This window comes from Callospermophilus lateralis, chromosome 1 (assembly GCF_048772815.1).
Source record: "Callospermophilus lateralis isolate mCalLat2 chromosome 1, mCalLat2.hap1, whole genome shotgun sequence".
Classification (NCBI taxonomy): Eukaryota; Metazoa; Chordata; class Mammalia; order Rodentia; family Sciuridae; genus Callospermophilus; species Callospermophilus lateralis.
In genome coordinates, this window is record NC_135305.1 from 66,973,597 (window position 1) to 66,990,041 (window position 16,445).

The following is a 16,445-nucleotide window of genomic DNA, read 5'->3' on the forward strand; positions in this document are numbered from 1 at the left end:
AATAGTCCTCCCCAAGAGGTCCTAAATTTCATTCTCAACTACAGCATAGCCTGTGGTTTAATTTGGAATAGTGAATTAAGCCTTTATAGAAGAAGAAGGTACATGCCCTGAAGAAATGCTATGTGACATAGGATATCACATATGTAAAGAAAACAGAGACTGGCATTTCATAATAAGTAAGCCTTTGTAAAAATTTTAACCTTGATCTAATTAATAACTATTACTATTTTGATTTATTATAAGTGCATTCAAGATGATTGCTTTCCTTTCTTTTTGTTTTGCTTTTTTGATTTGTTCTTCTTAGATATATAGGATACTCGAGTGAAGACGATTGCTTTTCCACTGAAGTTCATCAGACCCAGCCTTCTGAAGCAATTTGCCTCCAAGAGTAGCATCATCACCCAACATAATGAACTCTTGCACATAAGACTGTGCAAGAGAGCCATATATAAGCATCTGAATGCTTAGCAGTCACTCAATCCTTTGCCACTTCTCTCAGCCCTTACACTGTTTCTCCTGATCTAAAGGCCAAAATCATGGACCATTTACTCCTGTGTGAAGCAGGCTCTGGATTCTGCAGAGATGACACTGAGGTCCCAGTTATTTTTGACACTGAGCTCAGAAGATTCTAGGCCACGGCTACTCCCCTTCTAAGCTAGAAAGAACCTTGGTGGGACAGCCTACATTTCTACTGGGAACTGATCTCTAGGCCATAGAGGCTGCTATATTGGGCCTGCCCTTGACATACTCAGTTGCCTGGGCTCAGATACTAAGAAACATGCCTAGTTCCTTCTGCCTGTCTCCCTGGAACCCTATGCCCATGACATAGAAGAACTCAAATATGTCTCAAAAGAGTGCCATGCTGCAAAGCAACCTTGAATTCACCTACCCTGGCAGCTTCTTTTGGTCACATTCATGTAGTCCTGGAGACAGGCTGCCCAGAAACATGCTGATCTTTAACCCTGGCCCATGACCACTGAGTCCTAAGAATACTGAGTGTTCAATCTGAGAGACTCTATTCTCTTTCAGACAAATGTAACATTTCTCTCTTGCACATGTTTACTTACTAATAGGCATGAGATGTTGTTTTTACAGGCCCTCATAAGTATTTGGTTCCCTTGCTCAATAGTAGACAGAATGAAGAGAGAAGAGAAGGATGGAGGAGTGCTGCATAGGGTGGGAGACAGAGTTCTGATTCTGAACTGTGCTGTGGACTTGTCATCAGAGCCTTAGAGAAGGTCTGCTTTGGTGGGCAGAGGTGTGGAAAGTATCCAGGGAGAGCAATGCAAAGGAGCCCAGGTGTTGGCCTCAAACAAATCTATCCAAGTATAGGAAAGAATGTGTGGGATGGCAGGAGTTAGTTAGGTGGGAAGTGTCTCTTTGGACAGTATTTTTATTCTGCATCTACTTAAGGGCCTGGAAGTCTCAAGTTTCTAATGCCTTCATACAGCTGTCCCTGCCCATCACAGCCTCTCCCAGACACTGGTCCCATTCAGACTAATGTCACTCAGATATGGTTTGATACCCACCAGAAAGAGAAGGTCTTAGAAGGCAGAATTTCTGCCTCTGGTTTTTGGATCCCTGTGTTAGTGCAGTTAATATATATAGAAAATGTAAAAATGACTGTTTAGACAATTTATTTCTTGATTGAAAAGCTTATATGAAAGCAAAACTGTAAAATATTAAAATAGAATTTTGAAAGGCATTTTTTTTACCCGTATTTTTTCTCAAATCAAAATGTAAAACTAACGTGATAAGAACATCCTGAAAGCAGAAAGATTTTAATACTTTTTATGGAGAAAAATGTATATTTTATGAATGAAACCTAAGTCATTCTTTCACAGTTGTTAAAAATAAAAGGGATTGTAACAGGCTGAAAGGCAGGAAGTGGGATTTTAAGGCACAGTTGTGTTCCTTTTGCCTTTAGGAACAGAAACTGAACACACTCAGTTTAAGAACAAGGGATGAAGATAACTCATAATCTGATCAAAAAGCAAAGACATAATTAAGACTGAACATCAGAGAATATCTCTCAAAAACACACAGCAACAGACTCACAGAGAATTTAAGAAATTAGAAAAAACTGGATAAGGAAGCCATTAAGCCCAAAGCAAACCTCTTCAGAGCCACAAAGGCCCCAGCAAATGTCAGAATACTGGGCCGCTCCAAGTGTTTGTGGAGAATGTGTGCATGCAGTAATGCACAACACTATTGTTGGAAAGTAAATGCTGCGTTCACCCCAAAAAACGACCTGGCGGTGATCGGCAAAATTCAGGTAATACTCTTTTGAGGGAATAGGTATGCTTATGACACCTGCCCCAGATAAATTCTCCCACAGGTGCGTAGGGATAATTAAGTGTGGTGATAGGGATAGCAGCAATATGAATGTCTACTGCAGGACAATGGAGATGTAGGGTATACTGATGCACATCAGAGGCTACTAAGTCAGAGTTCAAAGCTGCAGATGAAATATTCATAAAAAGATCTTAGTAACTCTCAAAGAAGGGCTTTGATTGTAGATTAGTAGTAGAGTTCTCGCCTGGCATGCATGAGACCCTGGGTTCACTTCCCAATGCTACCACAAAAAATAAAATAAATAAACAAAAAAATGTTGAAATTCCTTCTTAATAAAATTAGATATGTCCCCTGAAACTTTTTATATCAAGTGAAAATAAAATCACCTGAAGAATGAATCACTCCTCTTCCTATAACTTGTCCAAGGTAATCTGTGAAAATAGTTCACTATTGTCTTGATACACAAAACCCCACAAAGTCTTACAAATCAAGAGGTTTAAATCTTTGTGTTCACTTTTAAAACACAAAGAAACTGCCAAAGCCACCAGGAGTATGCATATCCAAAGGGCCACCAAGTGTCTGAAAGATGTCACTTTAAAGAAACAATGTGGTTTGTCATAGTGGTTCATGTAATCCCAGCAGGGATTACGTAGGAAATTTAGATACATAGGAAAATCATATGAAATTTAGATACACTTTGATGCAGAAAATCTAAGCATAGATTAGAAAATTTACAATTCTAGGGGCTGGGGCTGGGGTTCAATGGTAGAGCACTCATAGCATATGTGAGGCACTGGGTTTGAGCCCCACTACTACATAAAAATAAATAAAATAAATTGTGTCCATCTACAATTAAAAAAAGAAAAGAAAAGAAAAATTACAATTCTAAATAGCCATAGGACTCTCCTTTTCTCAACACAACCTGCTCCCCTTATTCATTTTCCTACTTAGCCATGAATGCTTTAAAACTTAGCTTCTCTATCCAGCTCCAGGATGAATTAGCTTATGGTCTTAAGACTATGATCTAGCACCACTGAGTTTGGTTTCTAAAACCAGACAATCCCTGCACATATGGGGAAAATTAGCTGGGTGCAGTTACCCATTCAGGCAATCCCAGCAAATGAAGAGACTGAGGGATGTAAAACACCTGTTTGAGGCCATCCTAGGCAACATGGCCAGATCTTGTCCCAAAACAGAAAATAAAAAGGACTAAGAAGATGCTCAGTTGTAAAATCTAAGATTCAATCACTAGCATGACTGGAAAAAACAAAATGGGGTGCAGAATTGAACACAGTAATTACTTTATGTGGTTGGTTTGTTTATTTTTGTTTTGATACCAGGAATTGAACTCAGGGATACTTGAGAATGGATCCACATCCCCAGCCCTATTTTTTTTTTTTTTTTGGGTGTTTTATTTAGAGACAAGGTCTCACTGAGTTGCTTAGCAAAATCCTCTTACTGAGGTTGACTTTGAACTTAAGATCCTCCTCCCTCAGTGTTCCAAGACACTGGGATTAAAGGGGTGCATCACTTTGCCCAGCTAATTTTCTATGTTTATCTGAAATAGGGAGACAATTTTTACAATGATTTGAAACTGCCAAGGACTGGAGCCTCCCTTCCCTACCCACACCCACCCACCTTTTTACTGCCTAATTCAATGGAAACCAAGGAATTTCAATAATCCATTCAGGATTGTTCCCTTTGCAACTTAATCCTATCAGGTTCTTTAGTCAATTTGTGATGCAAATGAATGTCCCTCCACATGATTGGATATGGCTTCTGAGGTCAGCTGCAAGACAGACCACTATAAAAAGGTGCAGTCCAGACCAGACTGAATCATTTGCTCCTTTTTCTAGACCAGCTTCACACCTTGGCCTGGTAGGAAAGCTGAAACTATGGCAGTCTGTCTGTCAACCTCGGGATTGCTGACTCCCGGGAGGGCATGTCCAGAGACCAACATGCCACAAGTCCTGAACCCAGAACAGGTGTGCACCTGGGCACTGGATAATTTTCCTGCACTGAGCTGCCACTCCTGCCAGTGTCTCCAGAGCTGCGGAGATGTGAACTGCCTCACTGGGATTACACAGAGCAGGGAGCTGTCTTTGGGGGATCTGAGAGTACTGTACTAACAGAATATGTTGTTACACAAGAGCAGAGTGTTGAGAGAGGCCAAAAAACACCTTAACACTGAGTTACATCCTCTGCTGTTCTTATCTTTTAAGAGAGAGTCTCACTAAGTTGCATGTGGCCTCATTAAATTACTGAAGCTAGACTGGAACTTGTGATCCTCTTGCCTCAACCTCCTGAGTAGCGGGAATTACAGACATTTTAGGGATTGATAATAGTTAATTGCATAGAGGTGTACACAAAGCTGGCTGACTTTCACAATCACTAATTCTATTTTGAAATCTTACGTTGAAAGGAATCATGCTTTTTTAAAAAACATAATTATTATTTTTTACTTTTAGTTGGACACAATAACTTTATTTTCATTTATTTATTTTTATGTGCTGATGAGGATCTAACCCAGAGCCTCTCATGTGCTAGGTGAGTGCTCTGTCACTGAGTCACAACCCCAGCCCCCCCCCTTTTTTTTTAATTTTAGGGCAAGACTCTCCTTGGAGATTATGTTCACACTTATTTTCTATATGGTATTGTTTTCCTGAAATACAATCAAGAGTCTCATGATCTTTTATTGAAAATAATTCATAAAGAAATCTCTATGTTTGAGAAAAAGAAGCCACAGTGTGGGTTTTACTGTCACAAATTTTGTCGAAAAGATCCGAGGAGTAGTTTTTACTATTGGGAGTCTAAGAACACACACAAAAGCATAGACTCCTTCACAAAGTTTCATCTTAACCATGCAGGACCAAGTGAATTCTGCTTTCAAGTGGGTTTATAATTTGACCCCTCTAGAGATAGAGCCCTAGCTGCTGCTAACACAAATCCCTAATAAACCAGGCAGGAATGAGTCCCTAAAGCTACAAGTGTGCCTGGGGCAAAGAGTCAGGGTGGGTTCCTGCGAGGAGCAGAGGGCTACAGGTTCTGTTTCAATTCCCCAGCCTGAAGAAGGCTTAGCCTTTGACAAGTAGCACAGGGAGAGGCCAAGTGCTTTGGTTTGAGTTAGGGAATGTACCAGGAAGAGAAGGAGGTATCTCCTGACTAGACCCCCATTTAGTTGTACTTTGACACTTTTACTTAACTAATCTTTAACTAACCTTAACTAATCTTTGTATGATTTAAAGGTTTGTCTTTTAATAATCTTCAGTATCTTTTGCATCCATTTCATAATTTAATAAGCTTCTTAATTGAATTACTTTTGATATCATTTGCATCCATTTTGCAGACTAAAATCTCAGTATATTTTTGTAGTTTTTGTGACTCTACAAATATTTTGCTAAAAAAGTTATTACTTAAATTTCATTTCACTAGAATAATTTCCAGGAAGACACAGAAAGAAATGAAAGTGAAAGATTAAGAGTCCTACACAAAATCTGTAAAATTGTGTAGTATCATTATCTTTGTTTAGAGATTTAAAATCTGAATGATTCCATGTCAACGGGAAGCCATATTTTCATTACTATAAACATGTACATAGATGAAAAATTCTTAATACTCTCTACCAATTGGACTTATAAGGACATTTAATATGTCCTAGAACCTCTATACAATCTATTCCCTTTTGATTTCTAAGGGTTGCCTTGTTTCTAACTAAGTGGATCTTTTTTATCTTGTACTATGAAAGAACACTATTTTTTTTGTTCATAGAGTTTTTTTGTTTCTGGGAATGAATCTATGGAATAAAATTTTAAACGTGGAACTTCTATGTCAAATAGTATATTTTAAATTGTTAGTACACATGGCTATGTTGCATATTCAAGTATCCTACCAAACTCATTTAAATAACCAGTATTGAGGAACATATTTTTGCCAACTTTTTAACAACATGGGTTATAATGAAAATTCCTTCTTTTTTATAGAGTAGTAATCAAATCCAGGGACTCATGCATGCTAAGCAAGTGCTCCACCACTGACCTACATCCTGGACCCTGTAAAAAAATTCTTAACACTTTCTAATATGCCATTTAAATGTGTGTTTCTTTTACTTTTCTTGTGTCTAACATTAGTGAGGCTAGCCTTATCTTTCCTACTGAAGAAGCTAGTAGTATTATATATTTGTCTGAGGGAATTTGAAAAGAGTTCTGTAATTTTCAGCACTTTTCTAATTAATTTTGGGTGAATGTTATTGATTATATCTATTTGTCAATAATCAGTACATTCGAAAGCATTAAGTGTCCAGTTCTTGTATACTTTGTTTCCTCTTTGTATCATTCACATCCATTTTTTTTTCTTCACTATTACTCATCCCAATCTGTTGTCTAGCTGAATTTTCAATTATGATTTCAAATCTTTGACCTCATAACATCTCTTTATGGTTCCACTTAGCATGATAACAGTCAAGAACTCTGGATACCCAGTGTAATCTGAACTCTCCTTTCCAGAATCCAGGTCCACATTGCCCCCAAGCATCATTACTTTTCTGCTCTAGGAGAAACACTCACGTAGTTTTAAGGCAAGAACATACCAGCAGTCAGAATTGGGTGAAACCTTGGTGGAGGGAGGACATCACTGAATAGAGCTCCAGAGTACCAGAAGAAAATGTAGCAGAGGAAAAGATTCAGGAAGAAAAAACTACCGTGAGTCCAGGAAGAAGTCAGTGTCTGGAGCTGCGTTGGCAATAGAAGTCACCGTCATAATCCTGGAGCTTGGGATCTATCAAAGTTGTGTGCAGTATCTGAAAAAGAAAGAAAGGTGGAAGGAAAGAAGGAAGGAGGAAGGGAGAAAGGAAAGGAGAGAGGGAGCCCTTTGAGATGAAATAAGAATGCCAAACTATGATTATATGAAAAGAGCTCAGGGTGAAAATTCAACCCAGGAGACCAATACCAAGTGCAAATACAAACATAAATGTCAATCAAAGTGATTAGACTTTCATATCTAGACTTAAAAACCTATGAAATACCATCTCATGTGTTGATTTAAAACCAAGCTGCTTCATTCTCTTATACACTACAGAGTGTAATGTTTCTGATGCAAATTGAAGTCATTCCTTGCTTTGATTCTGATCAAATAGGTGCTATAATTATACAACTTATTGAATCCACTTTCTTCCCAGTGTTATATACTAATGACCTTAGCACATTAATTATTTGCCATATATTCATTGGAATTATTTTACATAATTGTTCTTTTTCAGTTATTTCACTGGAGCAAAAATTTAGCTCCATTTTGATATTTTGTAAAATATCACTGAGAAACAGTACTCCAGGTACCTGAGTACTAAATTAATTGTAAAGATAAATCTTGCAATATGTGTCAGGGTAGTACAGGCTTGTAATCTCAGTGACCTAGGAGGCTGAGGCAAAAGGATTACAAATTTAAGACAAGCTTCAGCAACTTTACTAGATCGTGTGTCAAAATAAGAACAAAAAACTACTGGAGATGTATCTTGTTATCTAAAAGTATTGAGGATGAATCTCATAAGGTTGTCAAAACCAGAGTATGATTTCAAGGTGAAACTTTTAAAAACCCTAGGAAAAGAAGGTTCCAAGAAGGCCAGCTTTAGTAGAGTTCCTTGGAAGGCCCCTGGCAGCAAAATATTCTAGGTGAAGTCTTCTGGAAGATCTATGCCAGTGGGTGAATACCTAGGCCCAGCGTTTGGAGGTCTAGATGCTGGGGTCTATAAAGAGGCCTCACAGTGAGTGCAGTCAAGTGTATAGTGGCAGCTGTGACTCAGACTGGGAGGCACCCCTGAAATAGCCTTGGGGGAAACAGATGACAGGGTGACACATAAGATCATTTCTCACATAGGTTCTCAAGGCTGCTTTGTATCTGCTTGAAGATGTAGTGCTTGTAGAACACCCAATATACAAGTGCCCTGTCTACCCGACCTGTACCCAGAAGATGCCACCAACCCACCATGCCAATAAGCAATGCAACAGCAATGAGGATGGGCCTTTTTAGATCTGAATATGGTCTCTCACCACCCAGTGTTCTAAGCCTCCTGTTTCCCCAATCCCCCGCAGGAGTACACTACACCCAAGAATTTCACATTTTAGCACCATTTTATTGAGAAAAACAAAAGACACAAGCACAATAGCTCTGAAGCCCCCATGGTGTAGAAGCAGACACAAGCATTGTTGTTACAGGATCTGTTCCAAAATGCTCCTTTAAACAAGGGAAATCTCAGCACTGCTGGGCCCCAAAAGTAGCAGATTCAAGCAGCCTCACGGAGTCCTGAACAGAAGGGCCTGGGTCCACTCCCAGTAGCCTTGACTGGTCCCATGGTGGCTTTCAGGGACAGGAGGATCATCACCACCAGAGGTCTTGGGCTCCAGACTTTCTGTCACAGGTGCACCTGGAACAATACTAGGGAGCCCCAGCGGGTGGTTGATGGCCAGACGCCTGGGACTTGGTCTGGGTTGTGAATTCTCTGTCCAGGACAGGAGGCTCTGTGTCCTGGAACAAGGTACCTTGTGCACTGGGAAAGTCACTTTGTTTAGACTGTTCCCAGCGAAGATGCCCTTGCAGTGTGGAAAGCAGGTTGCAGTCAAAGTCTTGGCTGTCATAGGAGCTATCCTCTTAGTGGATATAGAAGGGAAGCAGCCAGGGCCCAGATGTCTGGTCTGTAGAATTCCAGACTGGTGGCACATAACAGGGAAAGTGCTGCTCCATGGCGCTGTGGGACTCACAACAGGTACCACCAAGTATGTGGGACTCAGCAGGGAGTACCTTTTGCATTTTTATACTCCACTGACCTCTTGGGAGTTCCAAACCACAAACTGAGAACCTGGGTGGTGCTCACTGTAATCCTAAAAGAAAATCCCATCACAAAGCTCAATTAATAAAATAGACAACAAAAACCTATCATCTGTTAGTCTCTGTAATTGGGAGGGAATTTTGCTCCATGTAAGTAACATTTTTCTTCTGGCTTTAGCAGGGTTGTCAGCACAATACCTAGATTCTCACAACATGGTTTGCTTGTAACTCTTTTCCTACCCAAACTCTGCCTGAGTGGTAGAATACTTGTGACAAAGAAGACTTCCAAAAAGCAATTTAAAAATGAGAAATGAGTTTTGAGTTTCAGATAAATTGCAAGATTTATCTTTACAATTAACTTAGTACTCAGGCAGCTGGAGTACTGTTTCTCAGTGATATTTTACAAAATATCTAAATGGAGCTAATTTTTTGCTCCAGTGCTGTAATCTGATTAATATAGGACCTCATACCCGACTCCATCCAATTCATATCTTGAAAAATGAATATCTAACATGATATTAGGAAGATATAGGGCTCTTTGGAGTACATTAGGTCAAGTTTCTTATTAAAGGTATTCATGGCCCATAGTGGAATTTTTTTTGTGTGTGTGTGACAAGTTTATCAAACAGTATTCAGACTTCATCTTTATAAACAAAAGAAAATCTGCTGAATGATGCCAAGGCAGTATTTGCTGGCAATGCTGGGCACCTATGGTCTATGAGCCGTTTTACTGTGTGTACTTTCTAAAGTTTGGACTACTAATAGAACTGCCAGTAAAACAATTTAAATGTGGCACTTTTCTGAGGGTGGGAAATAATTTTTAAAGCAATCACTGTCAGAAATTCACTCCAAAAGGTTTAACTAGCAGCAACTTTTACATTTTCTTCACTTGTTTAAGTGTTCTCAAAATTAAGTGAATTTTCTTTTTACACACTTGACCCACACCTGTGCACAATCATAGAATCCAGAAAAACAGAGTGAGTTTAAGTCATGCTTCCTCATTTTTATTCAAGGTGACTCTACCTAAAAAGTACATGTTTGATTACTTCCATACAGTCCCAGATTTTTATCTGGTGAGTTAAGACTGACCTTCACAAGTTTCCTAATTGAATTTTCATTGACAATGTTTTGACAACTTGGAATACAAAGTCAGGAACTACATTTCACTTAACACTGTGTTGCATTAAAAAACAATAACAAAAACCAGCCACTAATAATTGTATATCCAAGCTACAATGTAAACACAGAACATACCTCCAAATTAGGCTTGTAAATTAAATCTTTCACTAAACTTCAGAAAAGTTACAAATTTGCTTATTTATAAAATACATTTTTTGTAGTTTCTCTAATCCTTTAAACCCAAAGAAAAATGAATAATAAAAACTCAGTAGGAGGAAAAAAATTAAACCTAATGGAAAAGATGCTCTTCCATTAATGTTAAAATCACTGAACACAGACAATAAAATTTACACATAAAATTGAGAATACCATGATAGTGCTTACACATGCACACAACTTTGAGCAAAACTTTATAATCCTTCATACCATATAAAGCAAATGAGAAAATAATGTAAAATTTTCAATTCTACACCAAACCTGGTTCTTAAGAGAAAATTTGTAAGAAGAGAGTTTCACAGAACACATTTTCAAGAATTTTTTAAACCTGAAACTCCAATGCCCAGAAGATAAACAGTATGCTCAGCAGTTAGCACTATGTTAATAAGTCTCAGATACATAAAAATCAAGTTCCAAGACAGCAAAGCATTTAATTACATTTCACAGCAAGCACTGTTGTGGCTCAACGAAATATGAAACATAGTTCTCTCCAATTGCTACACAAACCACTATTAAATTTATTTAATTTGATGAACAATGAAATCAAATTCTCTTTTTCAGCATTTATCTAAGATGTAGAAATAACAAAGTAAGTGCAATAAAATGTATGAAATATTTAATAAGAATGTACGAGCACATAACCAAAATAAATTGTAAAAAAAGGACCTTCATCTTCAAACAGCCCATTTTTTTCTAAAATGAAAATAGCTTTCCAATGGGGAAAATAATCTGTGGTTGAAACAAGACTCCCAAGCAGCACTGAAGTTTTTTCCATTGTCTTTGGAATGAGAAAAGATTACTTAACAGCTTAAATTAAACAGCATATACAAACATTATGTTGCTTTTTAAGTTGAGGAAGCAGTATCTAGTGATCTTTCATATCAAATTTGTGTTTGTGAATTATCAAAAAGACCCACAATGCAGCCACCTCTTCTTTGACTTTGAACAATTCTTTCCCTAAAACAAAATTCCTGTACTGTCATCCTCTGATTGTACACAATCTTCACAAGTTGTTGCTACTCTAAATCACAGGGTGACGCTTTATTTCAGTGTTCTACTGATTTGCAACACCAAAAAGCACTACATAATTTTTAATAGGATATACTTATTTTAAAGTTCAGATCTCTATAAGTACATTGAATTGTAGGAAACATTTTGGATATTTTAAACCAAGGCAAGAGAGCAATGTAAAAGATAAAAATTTGTTTTTCATGATAATTCCCCAATCTTCCATTCTGTACCTTAACAATATAATGTGACATATCTTTAGAGAATTTAAGCCCTAAATAGAGCTTATGTGACAGTGAGCAGGACATTGCAAGGTAAATATTTTTATGACAAGGACACGTACCAACCAGAACCTATGTGGTCCTACTACCACTGTGTCCTGAATGCCCAAGAAATAAATATAAAAGGGCAAGGAGTCTTAATTTGCTCCTCTCTGGCAGCTAGACTTTTACTCTGAATAAAGAATTTTTGAGAACAAGACTCCTGATTAAACAACTATACCAAAAAGCCTCTAAGTTAACAGGATTAAACACATATCAACCTATGGACCAGCTTATGAATCTCTTATTCTATAATGGTACTACTAACAATTTCAACTTCAGTTTTAAAAGACTAGATTAATATAATGCTCTTTCTTATGAATAGATCCCTCTTTGTATACTTTTTTTTTTGAATTTTTTAATATTTATTTTTTAGTACTTGGCGGACACAACATCTTTGTTTGTACGTGGTGCTGAGGATCGAACCCGGGCCGCACGCATGCCAGGGGAGCGCGCTACCACTTGAGCCACATCCCCAGCCCCTCTCTTTGTATACTTACAGGCAAAAATTTCACTGAAATTGGGACAAAAGGGAATTGCTAGAATAATCATCTTAAACACTGGTTACTAAAAGTATTTTCTGGTTTCAGTGCCACCCAAACAACATAAACAATTTTTAAACTTACTAAACTAAAATTTGGCAGATAAACCAAAAAGGCTCTGGTAGGTAGAGGACTCCATAGTTTATTTTTATGGCAAAAGTTTTATTTCACACAGTTTTAAGTGTGTCATTAGAAATCAAAGTTCACAGTTATAGCACAAACCAATTGTGGAGTTTCATATTTAAAGAAAAAAAACAACAAAACAGTTCCGCTCATTTACAAATGAGTCAATTAGGCAAGCAAAGCAGCAACATCTGAAGCAGGACTGTCCATACAGAAAGAATCCTCAAAGAAGCAATAAAGGTACATATAATGAATCTGTATACAGAGATTTTATTCAATTTTAAAAGAAAATGAAGACTTTAGACAAAGCTTTGACCCTATAACAAAGCACATCTGTCTAGCTGTAAACTAAATTCCAAGAGTAGCCAACTTCTATATTTTAGCAGCTGGCAGGAGCACACTCAATGAGCTCTACTGACATTTCTGTTTTCTTCATCCCATATATTATAAAACAAAACCAATCTAGACTCCTTGATAAACTTTATGTGGTCATTGAGTTTTTACAAATGATTTCTCTAATAGTATGCCAAAATCATTTTTGTGTTCTCTCCAGATAGTTTTACTGTAACATAGAGCAATGTTTATCCTGGTAGTGAGCTGTAAACAGTCAACCAATGCTTTGTTATGGAAACCAATCTATATGCAATTGAAACAATCCATAGGTTCTAACCTGAAAATACTAGGAAAACAATCTGGATGCATTGAACACACCAATATGAAGGTCTACCCTATAAAGAACTGATGTGAATGGCTATCCTAATACAAGTTTTACTTTTCTTGAGCCTATTGGCCTGTCATTTAAGTCAATGACAGCAGCTGTGGCTTCATCTCGAGATTCAAAGGCCACCATTGCTTCACTTGTGGGCATACCTTTTTCGTTGTATTTTAAGCACACTGAGTCTGGGATTACTTGATAGCCATAAAAGAAATCTAAAATCTCATCAATAGACACAGTGAAGGGCATGTTCTTCACTTTAATTACTGTAGGTCCTGGTTTCCCAGAACTAGATTCAAAGCCAGGTGGACCACCAATATGGATTGGGCCAGGGCCAGGGCCAAAGGCTGGTAGTCCACTCAAATGCCCAGGGGCACTTCCAAGGCCAGGAGGGCCACTTCCAAAGCCAGGGGGGCCACCTAAGCTACTAGGACCATTTCCAAAATTTTGAGGGGCCCCTCCAAATCCCCATGGCTCACTTAAAGTATTCAGTCCACCTCCAAAACCAGAAACTTCCAATCCTAGACCAGGCAAACCACTGTTTCTAACTGAGGGCATACCAGGCCTAACATCACCAAAGGCCCCTCCTAATCCTGGAGGAGGCAGTGGTGGCTCAAAGGCATTTGATCCACCAAAATTACCAGGGAAGTTGAATGGAGGTCTATTGTTGGCCTCCTCTGATCCTACTATCAGGAAAGCATGTTCTTCACCTCCGGCCCTGGGCATTCCTGCACCAGGCATTCCCGCAGCAGGCAGGCCCACACCAAGCAGTCCTGCAGTGGGCATTCCTGCACCAGGTATGCCAGCGCCAGGCATTTCCGCAGCAGGCATTCCTGCAGAGGGCATTCCCACAGAAGGCATACCAGCAGTAGGCATGCCTGCAGCAGGCATTACTGCACTGGGCATTCCTGGTACTGCAGAATTACCCAGCACAGGCATCTTTAGGTCCTTTTTTCCTTGGGCAGGGGGATTTTTCTCAATCTCCCTCATATCTTCTAGGGTAACTACATGAACAAATGCTTTTCTCCCATTAAGTTTTTTACGGTGTAAGTGTTCAGACTTATGTGCATCTTCTTCATTTTTAAACTGTACCAGTGCTTGTCCTAGACCTTGCCCATTGTTATCAACAAGAACATGTACTGCATTTTCATCCACTGGGATTCCTTCCAGGAACTGCAGAACATCCGTCTTGGTAATGCTGAATGGAATATTTGTTATGTGGGCACAGACTTTGGCAGAGTTGACATCCCCCTCTAGATTTAACATCATTTCTCTCTGGTCATAGCTGAAGTTCTGGAGTCTTTTTTGAATTTTATCTATCTTTTCTAGCATGCCTTTCTTAGTAATTGGATGAACTTGAATAAAGCGATTGCCCATGTATTGTTTATGACGACACAGAGCAGCCTTATAGTCAGCCTCATTCCTAAACTCTACGAAGCCTTCTCCAGTTGCTTTCCCATTGGGTCCATAAGCTATATAAATACTATCTTCCACAATATCCAACTTTTTAAAAAAATCAATGACATGTTTGTTTTCTGCTTCAAATGGCAGCCCTTTCAAGTAAACACAAAAACCAGCCTCATGTGGTGATCTTGACCTTGACCTTTTCTGCCCACTGGGCGATTTTGACCTGGGCAGTGTCTGAGGAGGGGGATGGGTTTGTCCAGAAGGTCCCATACTTTGCTTAAAAGTGATTTGTCCTCCAGCAGCTACCCACTGTCTCTCTGTGGCAGGGCTAACTTCCACATAGCGTTGAATCATCAGCATTCTGTTTCGTTTCAAAGCTTCAAATGTATCTTGAGGAGAGAGAAACTTAACCAATCCATTCCTATTATTTCGGCCTACATGATCTTTCAACAAATGCACTGCATCAACACGAAGCCCATGGAAAAATTCTCTGACATCATTTTCCATTTCAGAAAAGGGCATTCCATGAACACTGACATACAGATCATCAGGGTTGATGGGAAGAGGCTTTACGCTGCTTTGAGAGTTCATCTGGATAGGGTTAACAGTAGGTACTGGAGGAGGAACTGGTATTGGGGGAATGGATGGCATTGGTGGCAAAGATGGCATTGCTGGGATTGGAGGAATAGGTGATAGTGGGACTGTGTTCATTGGAGAGGCTGTACTTGGAATGGTCGAGCTGAATGTTGGGCTCCCAAAAGAAGCCCCCATACTTGGAGGAGCAGTTCCTATGCTGGCTGTGGAAAATGTCTGTATGTTTTGGTGGTTTTCATGAACAGAAGTGGTAGCAGTAACTACACTTGGTGAAGGATCATTAAAGTTGGGTACTGTTGTAGGCAAGTTTACCCTGCCACTCACTCCTGAGGTAGGTGATGGTCCTGATCTACTAGCATTTGCTGGTGGTATATCTAGGTTGGCAGTTTCAAACCGCCTATGACTCAGTTCAATCATATTCTGCATTTCCGTTTTACTACTCAAGAATACTGTTACTTTTGACCCTTTAATTGTACCACCTGTGCGCATCATACCAAGCCTTGCATCTTCATCAGTGGCAAAAACGATGAAAGCCTCATCCAGTTCACCCCCTACAATATTCACGCCCCCATCAGGGATTGTCAACCCAGAGAAGAAGTGGCGAATGTCCATGGTCCCTGCCACAATTGGGAGACCTTGCAAACGGATGACCTTAGCCATGCTGCGCTGAAACCACACACACCTGATAAAACAAGAGAGATATATTTTCTTAACAAGAAGTAGAGGCCAAGTCAATCTTGTGGGCAACCAATTAATCCAACTTTTAGACAGGGAGAACTTGCGCAGCACCAGAACCCAGACCTGAGTTACACCCCCAACCCCCCAATGCCCACCTACCCCCACCCCCACCCCTGCGCGAGTGCCTGTGCCCCGAGGCCGGAGCCCACAGCAGCCACCACCTCCTACACTGCTTCACAAAATTCATAGTGGAAATTTAAAAAATATATATATTAAAGATAGCTGTCAGTGTCTTCTAAATACCCAGTAGGAGGAATCTAGAAATCCATAATTATGGGAGACCAACCTTGCACATGACTGAGTCACACTCCCCAGCTGGGTGCTGAGGCGCTCAGTCACAGAAATGTGGCAGAGCTTTCCCCACCCTTCTTGGGTTCCAGGGATAGTGTCTCGTGCATGGGTGTATCTTGCTACAGCCCCATGGGTGGAGCTACACTCACCTATTCCTTTGTAATATAACCCCTTGCCCTGTTTAGGATAGAATCTTCCATGGAACTACCTTGTGTGTGTCCCCTTCTTCTTACTGCGCCCTCAGGTGTGGCCTACCCAGAT

At 39.4% G+C, this 16,445-nt stretch overlaps 1 protein-coding gene across 1 annotated transcript; it reads right to left on the reverse strand.

The window, feature by feature from the left end:
- Positions 1-13,190: 13,190 nt before the first annotated feature.
- On the reverse strand, positions 13,191-15,815 carry LOC143404464 (RNA-binding protein 12-like). The gene has a single exon (XM_076862588.2). The coding sequence runs from the start codon at positions 15,813-15,815 to the stop codon at positions 13,191-13,193; it is 2,625 nt and encodes an 874-aa protein (XP_076718703.2).
- Between the last annotated feature and the right edge of the window lie 630 nt (positions 15,816-16,445).